Raw genomic sequence first — 22,471 nt, 5'->3', positions numbered from 1 at the left:
GGTCTTGTGTCAGGACCAAATTACCTTAGGTCCAGTATTGGGACCCAATTCTCTAGGGTCCTGGGTCTGGTCCCAAGGCTAATGGATCCAACATCAGGATCCAAGGGTAATTGATCTCGCATCCGGACCCAAAGGTAATTTGTCTCGTGTCCAGATCCAAGGGTAATGGGTCCATTTGTCAAGATCCAAGAGTAATTTATCCTGCTTCAGGACCTAAGTGTAATGAATCCAGCGTCTGGACCCAATTTGCTTAAGTCTTGTGTCAGGAGTCAGGGCTAATAGGTCTTGGGGTCTGGCGCCTGGACCCAAGGGTAACTATTCCAACATAATGACCCAAGAGAGATAGGTCATGCATCAAGACCCAATTCTCTTAGGTCTAGCATTAGGATCCAAGTGTAATGGGTCTTGCATCAGGGTCCAAGTGTAAGGAGTCTTGCTTCACGACCCAATTTTCTTGAGACCTATGTTAGGAACCAAGTGTAATGGGTCCAACTTAATGGTCCAAGTATAATTGGTTCATTTATCTACTTAATTTTCTTGGGTTCGGTGTCAAGCCCCAAGGCTAATTGGTATAGCGTCAGGATTCAAGTTTGATGGTCCAACATCAGGACCCAAAGGAATTGAGTCCAGTGTCCGAACCCAAGTGTTATGAGTCATATGTTATGACCCAATTCTTTTAGGTCCTGCGTCAGGATCCAGGGCTAATTGGTCTTATGTTTCAAAACATTATTATTTATGTTATAAATATTGTTATTTTTCTTATAATTAAAAATATTATTATTTGTGTTATAAATATTATTATTTTCATTATAGTTAATATTATTAATAAGATAATTAATAAATTTGAAAAACAACCATATATTTAATTTGAAGGATAAAATTAATAATAATAATTCTTATTATTTATTATCCTTAATAAATTTTTAAAAAAAATATTATTATTACTATCAAAAGAAAAACCATAAATCTTTTTAAAAAATTAAAATATAAAAATTCAAGCAAAAAAATTAAATATTATAATTAAATATAATATTTTAGTTAAATTCAATATTTTGAGTCTTTGCAGCCAGATTCAATATTTTTAATTTTTTTTTATAAAAATAAAATGTTAGCCTACAATGATATGTAACGTGGGTGCCCTCTTAGTTATATTCTAAAACACTTAGCTAAAAGCAATCTTAAGGCCCACGGAAATGAAGTCATTATGTAATAGCACACAACCGAAGAAAACTGAGTTCCCATTGTCACCTGTACGTAACCATACTCGTAGGGGCACATCATAGCAATTGATATGATATTTAAGACGTGATTAATAATATGATAGTAGTTGTTGTTTGAAATATTTTTTATTTATAAATTTATTAAATTATTTTTAATATTAGTATATTAAAATGATATAAAAATATAAAAAATAATTTTAAATAAAACATCAAATTAAAAAAAAAAAAAAAAAAAAAAACAGTTTTAACCGTACTCCCAGTTTTTTTTTATAGTGTCAAAGATAACTACATCACCAAGCATCACATCACACGTGCACAAATGTTGTCCCTGTAAGGCAATATGATAGCCCAAGTTTATTGAACATCTTGATCCTTTAGAATCTTGCTCTATCTTCCTCCACCCAATGGTTTTGTGAGAAGTCGAAAATGAAGAAAAATGGTGTTTCCTCCTCCAGCCCCGGTTTTAGCAGCTGCCCATCAGACTCCATCAAGTAATTATCAGCTCCCGTTTTATCAGAAAGCAATGGAAAACCGAACTCCGAATTATCATTTTCATTAGTATAATTAAGAACAGGGAATTGCTCGGCATATTAAAATAGAGTCCTTGAATTAATCTTATACATGCCGATGAACCAACACACAAATATATACTATAACATTGCTTGAAGTAAATGCCACAATCACGTTCAAACTATTTAACAGTCTGAGATTTATTTCATTGGCTAAGTAGACACATCCCTACTGAAGTTTAAGATGTAGGGAATTACTTAAAAGCCCTGTGTTGCTAAACACTTTAACAATTTTAGCTTCTGTGTTAACATGCAGAGAAATGCCAAGATTATGTTACCATCTCCACAAGCATCTGAAATCTGCAGTGCTTTAACTGTGATGCTGGCGATCAAAATGCAACTGCACAATCTTCTTTCTGTGGGAATGAAAGCAATCCCACTTGCACAATGTCTACACTCTGCACAAATAATTAAGTTCCATCGTTGAAAGGCAAGGGAATGTTAAAGGGAGAGGGCATAGAATGTTTCTTAGCAGCAGTCATGGTTCACGAACTGGTAAAAAAAATAGTGTTCTTGCGCATCAAACAAAGAAGAAGAAATCATGATTTGATTGGTAAATTATAGATGTAATATGTTCAAGAAGAGCATGATACGTTTAAACAAATGACATGAAACATTCTGTTTGTATAGTGAAAGTAATTGTGGCTCATATTTCTGTTCAATGTTGTTTTTCTATTAGTATCGCTTGCTGAAAGAGGAAAAGTGATCAGACCTTGTAGAAGCTATATATATTATTTAATTCTCCTGATAGGATGGTATGGGCACTCCTGACTCTTCTGTAAGCTTTTTGTAAGCATTTTGCAACCTTCGAGTCACAGGTCCCACTTGTCCATCGCCAACTTCACGTCCATCAATCTTCACAGCCTGTTAAATGATATTCATAAAAATATATGTTCCCAGTTAGAAGCTGAAAGATATGGTATATTAGTTCTTGAACTTGATAGAGACAAACTCCATGAAGGTGCCAAGATTAATAGCACTCAAATTATTTCAACCAGCATAGTATTCTGTGTCCATATCTTGTGAATCTGCTTGAGACTTGTCACCGGAGCCAAGTTAAACATAAACGAGTTGATGAAGCTTACTAATAAAAACCTTCGAAGTGGTGAATCTAGCTTGGACAATGTCAACTTCAAAATGTAACCAACTACCACTGCTTAACTTCTTACTACTACTTGAAAACAGCAGCAAATATTAAATGAAGAGACTCAAGAACAACATTTGCACAGCAAATACCACATGGCATGCATTCGGACACAAGATTCAGCAACTAGACGATAAGAAATACAGAAAATGGAACGGTTTGATGATGACCCACTTCACAGGAGGTCTGTCTCTGGTCAGGTTGGAAAAGACACAACTAGACTGACAGACTAACCATTGTATCCAAAACATTTCCAGTGAACGAAAACTTATTGCGTATATAATTATATTAGAAACATTTTTAATGGTTGACACTTCATTCATATACTCATCAGCTGATGTTCAGATTGGGAGGATGGCGTTGTAATAAAAGTTGCCACCACCTACAGGACCTCAAAATCACTCAAGAAGAGTTTAGTTATGGATTAGGTTGCAGCAGACAGAGAATCTGCCAAAATGTACTATTAGTATACTAACATAATTGGAAAAGTCATTTATAAAGAATATACTTACTGGGGTGAGCTCTCCCATTGTTCCAGTCGTCCATACCTGCAGACCATGAATGTTCAAAGTAACTGATAAATTTTTCAAGTGAAATATAACAAATTGAAAACCAGAAGAGGATTGTTCACTAGCAAAACATATGAATTCAAATGTTTAAGTGGTTGCCCGTATGTTTCATTCAAAATGGTTCAACCCTATAGAATTTCTACTTCAGAAATATGTCTTCTCTAACCAATTAAGTAATGAGACTAGGCTCATGTATTTTTAGGTAATCATCACAGTCTACAACACTGGCTTCATGAGTTTAAACACAAACCATTTATAATGGAAAACTACTGGAGGACAAAACTTAAGCCAATTGCAAGCTTAATATAAATAATTATTCACCATTATCATATCTAATGTCAATTTGTGAGATAGTATAGAATCCTTGCCTCGTGGAAACAGCTTTGGGTTATAATGTTATAGTGATAACTACCACCTACAAAGTTTGTGATTGTGCTGTAAATAATTCAGCATTTATGAAGACCAAATAATTAGAAAAGAATTTCCAGAAAGTAACTATGAGCACCTCATCTGCAGTGTGGAATTCTGATAGGCTGATTCTTCTCTCCTCTAACACCAACCCCTCTTTCACCACTAAATCCATTACCTGCAGCATCCAAAAAGAATCTGTTATGTCTCCGAAAAAACAGAAGAATTTGTCTAAATGTTTTTTTTAAAAATGAAGGTTAAGGTTAAAATATCCAGCCTTTACTTATTTGTAATCACCCCTACATACCAAAAACACAATAAAATAAGTTCAACCGGCCAAGAATGCTTGGGTAAATCAATTTACAATTGAAACAAGGATGTCAATGCAACTTACAGTGGCTCGAGTGATACCAGGAAGGCAGTAATCAGCATGAGGTGTCAAAACTCTGCCCTTTTTTACTAAAAACTGCAAAAGTGCAAAGAATTAGTATTTGTCACTCCACTGGGCTGGGATGCTACCCATATGAAACTGTTATGAGAAATGTCCAACAATTTAGTGATAATTACTTAATCATGGCAGGAGCTAGGCCTATCTGCACTCCCATGAATTTATTTATTTTTTGATGTTTTCAAGTTTACTGCACAAATAATATCCATAACTCTCCACAACAGCCCGTTTAAAGTAATGTAGAATGATATATTTGACCAATTTATAAGAGCAAGAATCTTTCTTAATGAGAACCACCTCACTAGTTGTCAATGGTCATTTCATGTGGCTTTTATGAAGAACCTAATGGTTCTTCATGTAAATGTAGCACTGACATCAGAAAGTGTAACAAAGCAAAGGCTTACGATGTTTGTAGCATTTGTTTCCGACACAAAACCATCCTTGTCAAGCATGATTGCGTCATCAGCATTTGCATTATTCCCTTCTATCTGCACCATGCAAGTGAAAACAGTTTTATTTCAATAGGAAACATAACTGTGACAGTTGTCTGGTCGACTATCAAGGTGTTTTGCAGTCCAACTGCTATTGTAGTTAGTCCAGCATGCAATATTCATAAAACTACATATTTGATGTCAAGGGTCGGTTTCAGGAAAAAAAAAAAAAAAAAACATATGTTCTAGTAAGAACATAAATGAGAAAACTTCCCTTACCTGCATGGTAAGTGAGTGTAAAACTGAAACTTTGGAAGAAAAAAAAAGGAACTTGATATGAAAACAAGATATTTGAGCAAATGATCAGAAATTATGACAATACCTTTGCAAGTATGTTATTGAGCAGGTTGTTGTGGTGAATTTTCGAATCCAAATTCTGGTGAAGAAGAGAAAACCGTCAAAGCAACTTAAAGTAAGATACATAAATAATAAAAAAGCCTAGATCACCACACACACCAATGTTGCTAACCCATATGGATAATGCTTAAGCACATTCATCCCTTTTCTCTTTTCTCACTTCATAAAATTCTAAAATCAGTGTTTTAGCGATCTCACATCAGTGTTCCCTGACAGAATTAAATTTTCAGGTCGACAAGGGAAGTTTACTTTATTGTTCAAAATCATTACATCAATGATTTGTAAGATTACTTTGATTAGTATGAACTAAGAGAATATAAAATATTGCCATGTGAAGCTATTCAGACATGTGAAATTGTCATGTGAAGACATAGAAAAGCCCAAAATCTTACATTTGGTGAATTACGCCGTGTGGTAGCAGTCACCAGAGTTACACCATGTGTATTATCATATACTGGGGGTTTCCATTCTGGAAGCACTGCAATTCATAAAAACGTTATGAGGATCAAAAGAAAGCCCGCGATGGAAGTAAATTCTAGAGCAAGCACGATCCCCGACATCAAAAAGAAAGGAAAAATCATCCCAATTGTATATGAGCCGATGTATTACCATCTACATTCTAAAAGTAGTAACTCTGGTACTGGGAAAACATGCATGTGTCAAAACAAGAGCAGTGGCAAAGCAGAGTCACTCTTAAATAGCTTAGAAGTTTAGGAATTAAGCTTACCAATTAGGGTGCAGCCATAGAGGTTAAATGCTGGGCTCATCCCAGAAGTAACCTGAAAAGATGACAATATTCTAAAATAGTGAACAAATTGCAGCACTGACAAAATTTCTCGTTAAAATATAGATTGATTTAACTAAAGAGATAGGAAATGCAAATGATTGCAGCATAAACCTTCTTTCCTCTTGTGAGGGATAGTCGAATATGTGAATTATCAAACATTCCATTCCTAATTAATGTTCTGAAAATGGCTTCCTTAACCTGCAATTGAATGCCAAGCATTAGAAAAGTTTAATTGATCAGCCTTTGTGCATACGATCAAGCAGAAGGAAAGAGAATAAGCAACTTCAATTTACTCAAACATCAAAAAACCTTAAACAGCACAGAAATTCAATTCATCTTCCCGCCCTTACTTCTTCACGAGTTGGAACATTCTTGAAAGCAAGAGCCTTTGCTGAGTCAAACAACCTAATTGAAAGGGAAACAAAACCCAACTCAGATTTTTATTGATGGAAATGTTCTCTCTGCCATCAGTAAGACCATCACACTTATTAGTGGAATTTCACCAGGAAAATTAGGTCCAGTTCATCAACTACAAGGAAGGAAATGTTAAGCAAAAGGTACCCACCTAAGATCAAAGACTGGGGAACAAACCATTGGGTATGTAGATCAAAAAAGCAAAGTAAAAAAAAATGAAGAAATAAAGATATGAGCTTTAGTTAAAAAAAATATGACTAATCAGTTATCTGTAACAAGTTTAAGAGCTTTTTAGTTATATTCCATTTCAATAACAGTACCTTAAAGCAGATTTCTTAAATTTCAGTTCACTGTTCATCTGTTAATGCAATGCTTCAACATTTTGGGTGATATAGAAGCATCCTTAATACACGAATTAGAACAGTCTGATCAGAAGTTAAACCTAAATGGTTGAGTAAAAATGTTTCTCCCGCAGAAACATTATGCACACCAAGATCCAAAATTTTAACTACCTGTCTAAATGCTCTTCAAGCTTAAATATCTTCCCTCTGTAAACTCGAAGTCCCTCCCACACCGAATCACCACCTTGGACAACTGAGTCAAACACAGAAACCTGATGCGGGAGACAAGACAAATTCTGAAACTACAACTCATTGAACAATGGATCAAAACTTGTTCTATAATCAAGTACCTTGGCACTTTCACGGGGTAGAATTTCATCACCAACCCATGCAAGCAGCTTCTTATTTGCAGGGACTGGAAGGTCAGGTGGAGGTAAAGGGGTCTTCAAAAGGGTTGATGCCTGTCGCACGTGGCGTCTGAGCCAGTTGTACAAAGGTAGACTTTGCTCCAGCAAGTCATAGTGAGAATGTGGAAATGGCTAGAAAAATCATGGAAAGCACAAAGGGATCGTTTTAAAAGAGAAGTAGGAAGAAAATTTCCACATTTACAAGAATTTTAAAAATTATCAACCAATCTATCAGCCTTTTGGAAATGTTTTGTCTTTCCACCAAAACAAATCAATCAGGCATTCTGAACACCAAGTAAGTCTAAAATGATGCGAGACCTATGTGAGATCCAGAACGGATTAATTACATGATTTATGGAATGCATGCCTTCAGTAAAGAATTTTATTCCTAAGTTCCATTGAAACAGCAGTGGCTGCATGGCATTTGTGTTCGCATTGAAATATAAATTCACAGAGCAAATACCTCAGGATACTTTCTTGTTGATGAGAAACCAGTAGATTTATGCACACTTTTGTACCACCATGGGGCCCACATTCCATCAATCGGCTTCGGACCAGCTTCCCATCTGACAATGAATGAAAACTTGTCAAGACCAAAATCAAAATATAATTTCTATAGAAAAGAATAAATCATCATTCCTACATCTGGTGGATGAAGGGATTCATAAAGTTTAAAAATATCTCCAAAAATGCAAATAATAAATTGGAAGTTGTGAGCAAGATAAGTAAAAATCTTAGGAACTGGGAGTAGAAAACTTCACTTCAGATGCTAAGGTCAATCTTTAAATACCATTGATTCCCTAAGTGAGACCACATGAAGCTTTTATCATGAACAGTCAAGAGACAAAAGAAATAAATAACTTTCCAATGGAAATATTTCTGCAAACCTGAGCATTGAGTCTTGAAAAGGAATACCCAGATCTTCACAAAGACTATGCAAAGTAGCCTGCACATAGACAAGTTGAGTAGATAACATCATGTAATATACAAATAAACAATTACCACAGAGTAAGTGCAAAATGAGGATGTGCAAGAAAGGTTTAAGGATAATTTTTATGCGACTGAAGTTTTCTCAATGATATTTCTGTGAAAAAAATTCAGAAATTACTGTCAAAGGTCCACAAAAAGTAAAAACCATGAAAAGTGTCCCTTTATTTCATTTTTTATGCGCATGATATTTCAGAGTAAATCATGCACAGCTAGCAGATTCTCTAACCTCAGGATTTTGTGCAAGGTCTGTTGCATCAATAACAGGTGGGCGCTTTCCCAGCTGACAGAGGTCATTGTATATGGAGACCAGCTCTGCCAAACCTAAATCAAGAAAGGATGGAGGTACAACCTTTCCAAAAGATGGCTGAGAGCAAACAAAAGATAGAAGACTAGTAAACAAACACGTCAGTGAGATTGGGAAAACAAAGCCATAGTATAGCAAAATGGAATGCTTGCAAATGCAAACCATCTTACCAGTATATCAAGGGGATTACGTATCAATATGAAGTGCTTTCCTTTCTTCACTAGATCACTGGGCAAACCAGGTAACCGCTGCTTTGACATATGCTGTAGACATTGATATGAAAACAATTTGATGAAAAATGAACACAAAGTTAAATTAATTAACCCATGATTTAAAGTCGCTTCAGTTGATGACTAAAATAAGCCAAATTTAAGTATCCTTAAAGTAAATGCTATGATTAAAAACTAAAGCAGATGCTGGAATCATTTGATAGGGCTTCTACTCATCATGCATAGCAGAAACATTGTCCTCTTTTATGAATTTGGAAAATGTGATCAAAATAGACTAGTGTTCTAAATAGAAGGCATATGCTCAGTCATTTTATTTAAAAGGAGGGAGAGGCAAGGGGCAGAAACCAAATATATGATTATGAGAACCAAATTCAAGCACAACATCAAAGTTGAAATTCAATACTAATATCCTGGAATCATGCCTGATTGATGAAAGAGCTTGCAGATTACCTTACAAAACCGGTACTTCTTTTCTCCTGGAGCAAAAATTATCTCTTTCACAACCTTATCTCCATCAGATTCCTATTTTCAGAGTGAAAACCAAAATTTTAATGTTAAGAAAGGAAAAGAATACCAAAAACACAGAAGATTATGCAAATCAAAAAAGAGGAAAAGAAGGTGACCAAATAAGATATCAGATTATAATACATCAAGTTTTCAATGGGAAAGAAAATGACTACAATCAACAGAAAACATGAAGTCATTTTTCAGGTTCTCCAAGGACAGGAACCCACACAACCCCTCCAATGTTGCAAGGCTACCTAAAGCACAAAACTTCCGCCTTGACCGTCCACAACTCATTTTTGGGTTTAGATAAAAGGAATTTAACATTGATATGCAATATTTCATTAAATGCAAAAGGGGAAAAGGGGAAAACTACCTAATCCTAAAGAAGAGAGCTAAGGTCAAGTTCTATTTCTGCGTATTATCAAAGATAACATAGTCCCGCCAAACACACTCATGGGAAGGTACTATATAAAGTCTTCTCCGCTCAAGTGCTTGCTCTCGACATTGATCCAATTCACTTAATTTTAACCCACATTATTTATTGACTAGACAAAAACTACACTGCTTGTAAAATTAAGTGATACCCGAAGAACTACTGGTGCAAAAAATGCAAGTCAAGCAGCAAATTTATCAAAATGAAAGGAAGAGAAGAAGAAAACGGATGACAGTACAACATTTAGCATACCATTTTGGACAGAAGCTCCTCTCTGTATGGCCTTTCAACATCAGATACCTTCAGGAAAGTCGCATAGAGAGGTTCATCAAGCACTTCCATGTCATCCCTCTAATTACAGCACAATCAAAGCAGACAGTTTTAGTACATTAGCAATGAAGAACAAATAAAAAGAAATCAATAGCGAAACATGTTTACGAAATCTAGCTTGGCCGTGTACTGTCTTAATTCAAAGACACTGTAAATAGGTTTCTTAGGCTGGCAGGAAACCATAAATCCTTTCAACTCAACTCCTCCATGTAGCATAAATACAAGCAAACCCAACAAAATGGATCATCTATGTGTTCGCAGAACATAAGCAAAACCCAGAAGTTAAAAGGGTCCACTAACTCACAAATTTGATAAGTACACACAAAGCACAAAACTCCAATTTCACTTATCATCCATTCCATTCTTTTCCTTATCCTTTTCAATTTTCTTATCAACCAATCATGAACTAAAGCAAGATGAACAGAGACAGTAAAAGGAAAGTTAGAAACCTGAGCAAAAGAGTACATGAGACTGGTGCTAAGAGATCTTGGAGCGGACCATGAGTGAATCACCTCTACTTCTCCCTCTCCTTGCTCTTTCTCAACCATGTTTTGAGTGATTCTTGTCAACTTTCTTGAGTGTACTGTCTTAATGGGGTTCTTGGGGGAGAGTTAGAAAGATATGCTGACATTCATGGTAGGATTACCATAAAAGTAGTTGTGCCCAGTTGTCAGAAAAATGATGACGAGGACAGGAACGTGAGTTTGTTCGAAGATGATAAGGTACTTGACCTTTCGTTGTTTTTTTTTTTTTTCGCTGTCGGATGGATGCTGTAACTTACTGTCCACGACCTTGTCAGCACATTTTTTACAGGAAAATCACTCAATCACTTTCCTTTGATCCTACTGTATTAATGAGAAATTATTCCTCTCTTTTTTTAAATTCTGATTAATATGATACCATAATTATTAAACTTATCCTGCCTTGATTTAAGGTGAAAAATAAATTCATTCATTCAGTCAAATCTAATTGATTTAATGGATTAACTATGACTTGGTTAATTAAACTCCGTTAACACCAATCAAATCAACTTGACATTATGTTATTAAAAAATAATTAATTTGATTTAACGTGATAATACACAAATCAATTTAATAACTTAGTAATTCATACTGTTTTAACTATAAGTAATTCTAAAAATAAATAAATAACAGATGGTGATACAACTAGAATCCGATATGAAAAATGTTTAAACATTTTCAACCAAAGATCTTCAAAGTGTAATGAAACTTACATCTCTTTTATACCATTACATTCATTATTATCATACGGCACCAAACAAGGTTGTCAATTCCGTTTTGGTAGGCGTTTTATTTTTTCAATTGAAATGGAATATTTCAGTTTCGGAGTGTTTCGGCGTGCCGTTTCAGAGTTTTACTGTTTGCATATATACATACATATATAATTCAAATTCAAGATAAATTAATTATAAATTATGCAATACAAACACAATGCCAAACAAATATAATTTCAAAATTTAAAATATTTCTAAATAGTCAAGATTAAATAGATCTTTAACTTAAAGTAATTCAACTTAAATAAAATATCAAAATATTATGAAAGTAAAATATTTTAACAAAAATATTTTAAATATAAAGTTAAGTCAATGTTATCAAGTGGCTAATGAAATCTAAAACATCCCTTGTTTTGCTCAAATTCCTACAAAATATAAACATGAAAAAAAAACATGAATATAAACTATATATATTAGTGATAAATCTAATTTTAAAAAATTAATATTATTGTTAATGAAAATAGTAATAATAATTTTTAATATTATTATTAATATCATTGCTATTGAAAATAGTAATGAAAATGAGTTTTTTTATAATCGGGTGGTTTAATTAATGAAATTGAGCAAGGTTCAATTTGATTCAATGGCTTTTCAAGAGCGGAACGGAACATGTGGAATGAAACCGGAACGTTTCGGACTGAATTTAGCTGAAAAATCTAGACGGACCGAGATTTAAAATGAGATTAAATTTGTTCTGTTTTGTTCTGTTTTTTAAATTGATATGGAATATTTTGATCATTTTGGACAGAACAAAACAGAATTGACAACGCACCAAAGAGGTTTTTGTCGAAAGGGAAATTGTTACCCAGAAGACAAAAATCAAGGGAAATGCAAGCAGCTCGGTTGAGGGTGTTCCATGGAACTTCAGTTTAAGGATAATATTCCAAGTCAACTTATTAAAATAAACTAAATAACAAAAATAATAATAATAATAATAATAATAAACCAGGTCAACTTATTAACCTTGCCCCACCCGTGACCGCATTTCTTGAATATGATGAGGGGGATAGAAACAATATAAATAAAGGCAATCCACATCCAGATCCAGTAAAAAATCTTATAATTCTGCAGTAGTGTGACAAGTCACATAAACAATTAATCAGCTGTCAGACTGAACAAGAATCATTTTACAATATAGAATGTCATATAGTACAACGCAGCTCTAAAAAGATTCAATAGATGAGAGTTCAACTTGCAACATAAAATGGGAAACAACGCATGAGAGACAACACTGTTGGCCAAAGGAACGGGATAGAAGGGAAGAACATAAGGTTGTTACTTGCATTTTACAGTAAATAAACGTATACTTGATCGGTTGTATGACTGCATGTATGGAAGCAAATTTAAGGGCACTAGCGCTTCAGTTATGTCTGCGATTGCAAGGTTAGCTTCTTCTGCTAGTTTAAGAAAACAATTAAAAGTATCAATATTGCGAATAACCGAGGCAATATAAGCCACGGGACATTTCATCAGTCTGGCAACTGAAGAACCACCATGAAGTTCCTCGACTTGACAAGGATCAGTTCTGTTGCCATTTTGAATGGTAACACACTGTATATCATGGGCAAAGAGAGATTTCCCTTCAGAAGCGCTGTTGACATCAATGTGCTCGGCATCTTGCAATCGGCCCTCACAACTCTCTTCCCAAGTCTGAGTGTACGCTTTCTTTTGTTTCAAAAGAATGACAAGCACTCGAAGAAGGTGTGGAAGGCAGGATGGATCATAAATAACATCTGCTCCCAAACTGTAGGAAAATAAATTAGCAAAACAGCAATGGATTCAGAAAGAGAGGCTATAAATGACAGATAAAAGTATTTGTAACAATAATTATTAGCTAAATTTACTTGTTGTAGTGGTGGAAAGACTTTTGGCGATTAACCATAGACATTGGCAGAAAAGAAAATATATAAATTAGAAGATAAGAGAAGTAATTACATGATGTCAGGTAAGTACTCTTCAAGTTCACTTTCTGTGGCGGATTCCCATGGCAGATGAAAGCATTTCACCTTAGATTTATTATACATTTCAGCTTTTACCTGCCGAATAATTAGTTCTTGCCATTATTGCAGGGTATTGAAGTTTTTGAAATTTCCAAACAGTTCAAAAATCATTTAACCAGAGTTTGACAAAAGAATTTCACAAACATGCATGGAATTTAACTTTTTTATGCAAGCAGATTTTCTCCAGCTTAATGGCCATTTGAAGAACATATCTTTGCACAAAGAATGATAATGACAACAATTTACTAATCAACACACCAATTAGATTTTTGTTTTCTGAAATTTCAAATCAAAGAAAAAGGAAGGTTAGGAATATAGAGATGTCATAGAAACGCTTGCTGGTTTCTTAAGCCAAGAAACTATCAACCAAGTAATGGGGGGATCATAGTCTCTAGGATCACTTAACCACTTCATCTTTTTGAAACACAGACGCTGAATTTCAGTAGTTGTTCCACTGCCTTTTGATTATTGAATTCAGCATATTTACATTGAAGAGAAAAACTATAAATAAAATAAACATAAAATAGGCACAACTCTTTAAAGAAATTAGCTGTCCGGAAAGAAAGGTGGTAACGAAAATAAAACTTCAAAAGCTGGAACTTACTGTATTTGGATCTTCGCCAAATCTTTCTAGCACATCAGTTTCAGCACCCAACTGGTTTAGCTTCAAATTAAGCTTCATGTTAGATAAAGTTGACAGGTCACCATCACTTAATATAACCTGCATCAAATGCACACATTGCAAGGAGTGAATTGTCCAAAACGGACAAGAATCAACAACATCAGACACCTGCCACCATCTATAATTCAGTTATCTTAGGTCTGCTATAATCATTATCAACCAACTCAAGATGACAAGAATCTATCAAGAAGAAACCAGATTTGCTGCGGGTAAAGAATGTTGGTGAGATGTGCCTTATTGATTGCATTGTTTTAGGACTAAGAGATGAACATAAAATAACAGTGATATATTATTTTCACATTTTTAACGATCATTTATGGAAGTGATAAGTAATTATAAACTTCCAAGCATGTTCTTCCAGATTGACATTTGAGGTGGAAACATGAGAAGAGAATGTAATTTTTTCAATGCAACACAAATAATAGAAGCAACATACCTGGGAAGCTTTTACATGAGAAAGACAAATTCCAACCAAACCAACACCAGAACCAACCTGCACTCAGTTTGGGCAATGCAAATATTCAATAAGAGAAAACAAATACCATTGCGACCCATAAGAAAGTGGAAAACAAAAATTTCTGAGACCAAAATGCTGCACTTTAAGATACATCTATTAATGGTATTAGATGGAAAAGTTGGCCAGTCAAAGAAAAAAACCCTAAAAATGTAATCTTTGTGCCAAAACATAAATCAGACTGTCAGCTCAGATGGAAATGGGCTGCAACAGCAAGAAGCAGATCAAGATATTAATGAATAAGCTAATGTTGACAACATCTCGTACCTAAAATATGACAAACTTATAATTGAAAAAGTTACCTCAAAGCATGATTTGTTGGAGAATATGTCTGGAAAAGAGAGTACAAATTCTGACAAATATAGGCTTGAGGGCCAAACAGAACACCTGTGTAAATGATGCCAGTAAGAACTTATCTGCACTTTTTTACTGTGTTTCTTAGACATGGTTTCCACACACATAAACAGGGGGGGGGGTTCTGTTTACAAACTTAATAAATACCATATGTATACATACACACTGACACACACACATAACACTCAAATGCAAAGTGAATCAGATACTGCTCCTATGGGATCACACGCCAAGATATACTCTACAAGGACCTAATACTGCCCATAAACATTGGAAGTTAAAAGGTTCCAATTATATGTAAATAATCAATATATTCCATGGACATAACATTCAAGAAAGGCATAAGATGCGAGGTATACCCAGTGTCTCCTTCAAGCATGTTGAGTGAACAATGCAGTGGAACCACCAGATTGCTTGGCTTGGGACAACTTGGAGGTTCACAACCTAAAAACACTAAATCATCTATTCAATATCATTTAAACAAGAGTTTATGCAAATGACCTTAAAGTTCAAAGGTACCAGTATCAGAAAACTAATAGTTATTACCATCAGGAAAAAGAAAAGAAATGCATTTGTGGACCCTGGCGCTTCCTTTTACCAGACGATCATCCTAACAGAAAACAAAAGGCATACCAATCATAATTTAAGTAAGCAATTGCTGATTTGCTCATACCACAACCCGCTCTTAAAGCAAAATACTTTACTACCTTTAATGAACTCATGTAATAACCACATTGTTCATATAACTCATCCAAAACTGTCCCATTTCTCGATTCTACTTCAGAGATAAGCCTCTTCACAAAATTCCTCAAGTAAGGCCCATACCCTTTTTCACCCTGGCATTAATGACAAGGCTAAAACACTCTTCATCACAAAGAAACAAACTATCAAATCACCAGTAAGAAAAAGCAGTAGACTTGATCAAAAGTTCAGAACTTTACTAAATAAAGGGCACCTAATTAGTACTCACAGCTTCGTTGCTTATACAGTGATCCCAAATAAACCTCTGCACTCCCTCTGTAACCAATCCTCCACCACATTCTCTAACATTTCAAGAAAAATAAAGCAAGCTCATTAGTTCCAATCTCCAAAACATGCAAAAAGAGTAAATAAATGAAGACAATTTGTGGAAATGCTAAATGCCCATTACCTTGACAGGGAGAGTAAGGTATTAGCGGGCTCCATGGATAGGAAGGCGGAGACTAGGTGGAGGCCTGGAGGGATGGTGGGGTCTAGCTTCGGTTCTGCCATGACTGGGGCTGGGGTTTATTGGGTTTGGGGTTTTGGGGTTTTTAAGGGTTGAAGGATATGATTGGGTGAGGAACGGCGTCGTTTACTCGAGTATGAAAGCATACAAATTACAAAGGCGTTGTGGTGGTTCTTGTTGTAATTAATTGAAATAAGAGGGCATAAAATACTGTATTTGCCTGCTTGAAGTATCAGGCAATTGGGCAAGATTGCTTGAATTATGTGCTTAATTTGAGGTCGTTTGGTTTATGATTGTAGTCCCCATTTTTACGAGTGTATAAAAATGGCACCAAATTTTTAATTCTTGAAATCTTGTCATGAAATACAACATAATTATAATTTTCAAATCCAATTCAGAGTGCATTTGTATAACGATTAAAAACATTTTAATTAAATCAAATTAAAAAATTAAAAAATTAATAAAGACTTTAAAATTATTATTTTTAAAAACTCAAATCATAAATGTCAAACTCAATTAGAATTTGAATGAATTACGGGTTATAAAAATATTTTTTATTAAAATAGTGTTATATTATTTTAAAAAAAAAGAGAATATTGATATTAATTGAATCAAGTAGGAAACAAATTAATTAAGTTATTAATTAACATCAATTTTATAGAATTAATATTTTATTTAATTCAATAATAAATTTTTTTTGACACAAATTACGTTCTAGATCCCGAATTTGCCCATTTAAAGCTTATTGAGCTTCCCCTTACTCTGCTTAGAGCAACTTTCTACTCGGACCACAACCATGGGCTGGACTTGTTAAGCCCATCATTCTTTTTTGGCCCATCGTCATAAATTGAAATCCAATATCTTTCTCTAAGAGTAACGGATTAGCTGTGATAGTGTGATTAAACTCGTTTTGACACTAATCACGCAAGCCACGTTGGCTACTTCCCACTTCAGTTACTGTATAAAAACCTTCCCGCCAATTTAAAAACCTCACAAAATCTGTGACTCTCATTTCCTCTCTTCCCCTCTCTGTTTGGTTCCCTAGAAACCGCAGGAAAATTCTCTCAATCAATTTCTTCTTTTGAATCTTAATAGTTAAATCCAGATCTCAGGTACAGATGCGAACGAGAATCGAATGGTTTCAGAATTTGAATTTTCTTTCTATTTTCCTTCGCTTTCTCAACCAAACAGAATCCGCCAGAAGCTGAAACTTTGAGAATCAAATGCAGCTCTCTGAGAGAGAGAGCTGCATTTGATATATATATATATATATATATATATATATAGAGCTTCTTTTGTCGAATCAATTTCTTTTCTCTGGAAACAAACAGGCTGATTTATTTATTTATTTTATGTTGAAGTTCAAATTATTTGACAACTTATGTAACGGAATTTTGCAGGAGATAAAATGATGTCGAATATAACAGTATGCGCTCGCTTCAGGCCGTTGAGCGCCAAGGAGAGAAAAGACAGCTGCGACAGCATCTGCATTAGCAGCATAGACAGCGAATCTTTCATTTTCAAGGTAAAAAATCCTCTATTTTTATCCAATTTTCTCCATACACACGCAAGCAAGCGCTTTTATGCGGAATTGATTGTTGTGTTTTTTATAGGATGAGAAAGATGAGTGTACATATAGCTTTGATAAGGTGTTTTATGAGGAATCTATGCAAGCTGATGTGTTTGAATTTTTAGCTCTGCCTATTGTTAAAGGTGAAGATCTAATCCTCTTTGTTTGTTGAGAAGCAAAAAATAAAGTTAGAAAGTTGCTCTGCCTAGTGTTGTGATGAAATGATTTTGTGTTTCTATGAAGCAGATGCTGTTAAAGGAGTAAATGGGACAATCATTACTTATGGACAGGTATGTAAGATTTGGTTGATGATTTCATCTGTGTATTTGCTAATTTGAGCTTCTTTTTGTTTATTTTCCTCCATGTGTTATTAAGTATTGAGATTTATTAGATTAGAATCTGAGGTGATTGGTAAAAGCTGTGAGAGGAGATAATGTCTTTTTGTGTATGAAGTTATTTCTACAGATCTTATTTTGTGTAGACAATGAAGTTAAGTTAAGCAATGTAAAGTTTGATTATGCTGATAATCTTCAAGTTGGCTTGAAATGGTTTATGTAGTTAGATTTTGGAAGTTTGTTGCACTTTACTGAAAACATGGTTTAAGATCCTCGGAATCGTCATTCCAGAAATTCACACGAGCAATTCGGGTCGCCAATTGAGTAGTAATTTCCGTTCAGGTTTACTTCAAGCATAGAATTATTTATTCATTAGATGAAATTGATCGGATATGATTCAACTGGTTTCATCATTCAGAGGCAAGGGCTTACAGATAGATTGATGAGTTGTTTGTCGTAATTTCTGTGCTATATTTAGATGTATTTTTTATTCTGTCTTAAACTGACAAATATATTGTGTTTGTTAATAGACTGGAGCTGGGAAGACATATAGCGTGGAGGTAAAGTGAGACTCTGGTAATGTATTATGGAAGGCATTCCTATGTAGATCTAAGATCTCACATATGTGAATATTTAACATGTTATGTTAGGGACCCAGCATCTTAGAATGTGATGTGCAAAAGAAAGGATTACTTCCAAGAGTAGTGGATGGACTATTCGAGTGTATTAAATCTGCTGATGAGTCAACAAAGTACACAATCAAATTATCAATGGTATTGGTGCCCAATACACTGTTACATTGAGACGGTTGTTTGCTTTGGTATAGATAAGCACTCACGCTAAATAGATTCTTCCTGTTTCTATGATTTCTCTAGGTAGAGATCTACATGGAGAAAGTCAGGTATGCATCCCTTGCTTGAACTTGTGGTTCGCTTCTCATATCTTTGGTTGCTCATTCCCTATCCCACAATAGAAGATTTAAATTCTGCATAACTTTCTAAGACTTCTAATACATGCAACCTGACTACTGAATGTTACTCATCTTGTTCTTCTCAGGGACCTCCTTGATTTAACAAAGGACAACATACAGATTAAAGAGAACAAAGAGCAAGAAATATTGCTATCAGGAGTTACAGAGGTGAGATTTTTTTATTTTTTTTCAGTCCTTGCTATTTTTTTTAATTTTTTTTTTTTAAGTAAATGCTCTTTTGCTCTATCTTTTCTTGCATATCCTTAATGGAAAAGTAGCATGGCTGCTCTTGTATAGATCTGAACATTAAGTCTAGACAACCAAAAGAATGTCTTGCCAATGGAAATGATAACAGTGATTTGATCTGGAACCTCATTGCTCTTTTCTAAACTTTATATGAAGTCATCGCAACTCATGTGAAACCTTGTATGGAACATTAAGCATTATCTCATGACAGTTCAAACTAAGTGATTTATGAAATTGGAACTTAAGTCTTCATGACTTGGTGTCAATGCTTCTCTTCTGAATGTTATTTATGTGCTTACTTGCAACTTCATTTAATTTTCCTTTCTTAGATCACCATATCAGGCCCAGAAGGAGCTTTGCAAAGTCTATCTGTAAGACACGAAGTTCCTTGATTACTCTTTCTTACTCTAGTACATAGTCCAGCTTCTGAACTACAGCTTGACATTGTAGGATGGGATAGTTAACAGAGCTGTTGGAGAGACTCGTATCCTTTCCTTGTTCTTTACCCTTTATTTGAGTTTATGGATTTCTAAGTTATGCTTTACTTATAAAAGAACTCGATTACTGCACTCCATTTGTCTCCCTTTTCTTGATGAATGTAGTGGTCACAATTCTTCTGATTCTTTTGGGACACTTAACGTAGACAGAAATGAACGTTGGCAGCAGTAGAAGTCATTGTATTTACATTTTGACTGTTCAGCTAGAGTCGACTACAGATAAGAGGTATTGCATTTCTTTGTATCTTTGATCAATGCTTAGAGTGATATAGTCTTTGAAGATTTCAATATTGTTGACAGGGTGAAAACTGGAAAAGTAATTCTTGTGGACTTGGCGGGGTCTGAAAAGGTAGAGAAAACTGGAGCTGAAGGAAAAGTTCTTGAAGAATCTAAGACAATCAACAAATCCCTATCAGCTCTAGGAAATGTAATAAATGCCCTGACATGTGGTCCATCGACCAGATCAAGCCATATTCCTTTTCGTGATTCAAAACTTACTCGGATTCTACAAGATGCTCTTGTAAGTTACTCGGCACTGAATCTATCTTACAATAGAGTATCTCAGATTTTTATTGACTGCCTTCTGACTCTCATCATATAGGGAGGGAACTCCAGGACTGCTTTGCTGTGCTGTTGCTCACCGAGCGCTTCAAATGCATCGGAAACTCTGTCTACCATTCGCTTTGGTATGAGGTACGGTAGTCCAAAATCTATATGTTTCACCATATGGAAATTGATGAAATCAGAAGACGTGAATAAAAGAAAAGCAAGTTTCTGAGCACTTAGATTAGAAAATCCTTGCTGTCTGAGAGTACAAAGACGCCATTTATTAGTATAAATGATAACCACATTTGGAAACTATTTATGTAACAATCACTGTATAATCTGTTAATGGCATTACTGATTTACTACATCCTTGCAGGGCAAAGCATATAAAAGCATCACCTTTAGTCAGCCGCAGAGAAGATAAACATGCCAAAAAACATGGAGATATCTCCCCAACTAAAGATGAGTCATGTGACCGAATTCTAAATAAGGTGAGAACTAAAAGTGACGTGATATAATTCTGAATAATATGAGAATTAAGCGGTGACATTTCATATGAACCATTTAAATTTTAGTTTCTAAGATAGTTTCCATTTGTAGTTGAGGGAGAGACTGGATGAGGAAGATGTGAAGTTACTTGAGGAGTTATTCATACTGGAAGGATTATTCCTTGACGTTACTTCAGTAGAAGATCTGGAATCAGCCTATCAAGATGTTACTTCATGGACAATTTCCTCATTACAACAGGCAGTAGAAGAGCTCATATACACTGTCGAGGAGGTAAGTAAAAATAGATGAGAATTACGTTGGGGCAATTTCGGCGGACAATGGCTGGTCAGCAGTTTTTCCAGTGCTTTCTGGCCGCCTAAACAACATATTATAAAAGACAGAAATATTTGAGAAAGTACACAGGTCAAATTGGTATATAATGTGATTTATTTCGCACCTGGAAACCAAGCAAGTTTACCGTTTCTGTCTCTGAAAGCAGTTCACAACTGCACTTTGAGGGACAAAATCATATTTAGCATTCATCCTCGACATTGCTCCAAAAAATATGACTCCATCCTTATTTAAGCTTTTCAGATAACGAGACTGAGTTGTGCAGCTCTCTCTCACGTACACATGAAATTGTTATATATAGTAAGTGTTGAGTGATCTTACTTTGCAGCTTAAGAGAGAGAATAAGGATCTTAAGGCCAGACTGGCAGATGCAGAAAGGTTTGACGCCATGCGCAAGAAGTCTGAAGATAATGCTGGAGTTCTGCTTAAGATTTCAGGAATTGTCAGCTTCTTATTTTCATGGGCTGGGTCATTCAGCCCTCTGAAGATGCTGAGTTGAAACCATGTGGTTAATTCGGCGCTGGCTAGTGCAATATCAAGGGTATGTCACTCTATCATGGGAAACTTGTGCATCATAGTTTCTGATTCTGTCAAATACTGCAATTCACATATGAACTCCGGCTTTATAATATATGGCATCTACTTAAACATAGAAAGGACGGTATCAAAGAAACCCTGTACTGTAAAGATATAAAAAACGATGGTTTCTGATCCATCCAAAATGTATGATTGATTTGCCACTCTCTTTTGAGTCTGTGCTGTAGTTTTTTGGTTACTGATACGAATAATCATGTTTCTTTCTGAAGTTAATTACAGTTTTGGTAATAGCTTGTTCTGCATGGCATTGGTTTGTTGAAGAAGACTCGTGGTTTAGCACTACATAATTGCTTTTACTTTAGTTAAAAAAGAAAAAAATAATAATTTAAAAATAGGACATGTGTCTCACGAGAAGTGGTTTGGAAAACAAAATAAAATGATCGGAGGTACGGATAGGGGTGGAGGTAGGGGCCAAGCCAAAAAAAACATTGATATTATGCCCCAAGAATAATTTTAAATTTTAGGGCCAAAACTATTAAAATTTAAGTTTCGGCCCCTCCTAGAAAGAAAAAAAATTTGGCCCTCTTAAAAAATTCCCCGAGTACAAAAACCTGGAAAGAGGTCTATTTAATATATATAAAGAAAAGTTCATGGTACTCAAATAAATAAATAAAAAGTTTAGAAGCTAAATTTATCCAGTAATTTAGCCTTTTTATTTAGCTGCATATGATTACGCTGACGATCAGGTACACGTGCCCCATCATCTATGGTTTAGGGCATATCTATTTCAAGGAAGCAGCGAGGATTCGATTTTCCAGGACAGGGTATTATCCGAGGAAGTGGATCGGAGATTATAATGAACTCTGAATTTTTTTTAATTTTTTTAGGACATACCAGAGTAGTTACCGGAGACGAACGGTAAATTTGCTG

At 34.9% G+C, this 22,471-nt stretch overlaps 2 protein-coding genes across 2 annotated transcripts; one reads left to right on the top strand and one right to left on the bottom strand.

Moving 5' to 3' along the window:
• Positions 1 to 1,848: 1,848 nt before the first annotated feature.
• LOC118051480 (branched-chain-amino-acid aminotransferase-like protein 1) lies at positions 1,849 to 16,104 on the bottom strand. Its single transcript, XM_073409232.1, has 30 exons — positions 15,944 to 16,104; positions 15,764 to 15,836; positions 15,501 to 15,629; positions 15,340 to 15,403; positions 15,153 to 15,237; positions 14,742 to 14,826; positions 14,362 to 14,418; positions 13,848 to 13,964; positions 13,179 to 13,279; positions 12,523 to 12,987; positions 10,399 to 10,561; positions 9,872 to 9,970; positions 9,130 to 9,201; positions 8,620 to 8,712; positions 8,372 to 8,509; positions 8,043 to 8,101; positions 7,619 to 7,721; positions 7,099 to 7,287; positions 6,920 to 7,020; positions 6,344 to 6,398; positions 6,105 to 6,191; positions 5,934 to 5,985; positions 5,599 to 5,684; positions 5,172 to 5,225; positions 4,763 to 4,846; positions 4,305 to 4,376; positions 4,008 to 4,088; positions 3,446 to 3,481; positions 2,502 to 2,653; positions 1,849 to 2,187 (listed from the first exon to the last, which is right to left on the bottom strand). The coding sequence occupies exons 1-29, from the start codon at positions 16,042 to 16,044 to the stop codon at positions 2,525 to 2,527; spliced, it is 3,030 nt and encodes a 1,009-aa protein (XP_073265333.1). The 5' UTR covers positions 16,045 to 16,104; the 3' UTR covers positions 1,849 to 2,187; positions 2,502 to 2,524.
• An 882-nt stretch (positions 16,105 to 16,986) lies between these two features.
• Positions 16,987 to 21,842, top strand: LOC118051445 (kinesin-like protein KIN-1). The gene is made up of 16 exons (XM_035062095.2): positions 16,987 to 17,112; positions 17,401 to 17,525; positions 17,614 to 17,713; positions 17,817 to 17,860; positions 18,436 to 18,465; positions 18,556 to 18,678; positions 18,781 to 18,806; positions 18,962 to 19,043; positions 19,451 to 19,492; positions 19,572 to 19,605; positions 19,769 to 19,844; positions 19,919 to 20,138; positions 20,220 to 20,311; positions 20,541 to 20,655; positions 20,765 to 20,944; positions 21,333 to 21,842. Exons 2-16 carry the CDS (start codon positions 17,409 to 17,411, stop codon positions 21,501 to 21,503), a joined length of 1,452 nt encoding a protein of 483 aa, XP_034917986.1. The 5' UTR covers positions 16,987 to 17,112; positions 17,401 to 17,408; the 3' UTR covers positions 21,504 to 21,842.
• Positions 21,843 to 22,471: the final 629 nt, after the last annotated feature.

This window comes from Populus alba, chromosome 5 (assembly GCF_005239225.2).
Source record: "Populus alba chromosome 5, ASM523922v2, whole genome shotgun sequence".
In the NCBI taxonomy this organism is placed as follows: Eukaryota; Viridiplantae; Streptophyta; class Magnoliopsida; order Malpighiales; family Salicaceae; genus Populus; species Populus alba.
This window is presented reverse-complemented; position numbering and strand designations above follow the sequence as displayed.

Bases quoted from the DNA above. Each gene is read 5' to 3' on its own strand.
- LOC118051480 (XM_073409232.1), bottom strand. From the start codon at position 16,044: ATGGCAGAACCGAAGCTAGACCCCACCATCCCTCCAGGCCTCCACCTA. The intron at 15,837-15,943 runs GTAATGGGCATT...TTGAAATGTTAG, and splicing joins ACCTTACTCTCCCTGTCAAG to AGAATGTGGTGGAGGATTGG. The intron at 15,630-15,763 runs GTGAGTACTAAT...CATTAATGCCAG, and splicing joins ACTGTATAAGCAACGAAGCT to GGTGAAAAAGGGTATGGGCC.
- LOC118051445 (XM_035062095.2), top strand. From the start codon at position 17,409: ATGATGTCGAATATAACAGTATGCGCTCGCTTCAGGCCGTTGAGCGCC. The intron at 18,807-18,961 runs GTATGCATCCCT...TGTTCTTCTCAG, and splicing joins ATCTACATGGAGAAAGTCAG to GGACCTCCTTGATTTAACAA. The intron at 19,845-19,918 runs GTATTGCATTTC...TATTGTTGACAG, and splicing joins GAGTCGACTACAGATAAGAG to GGTGAAAACTGGAAAAGTAA.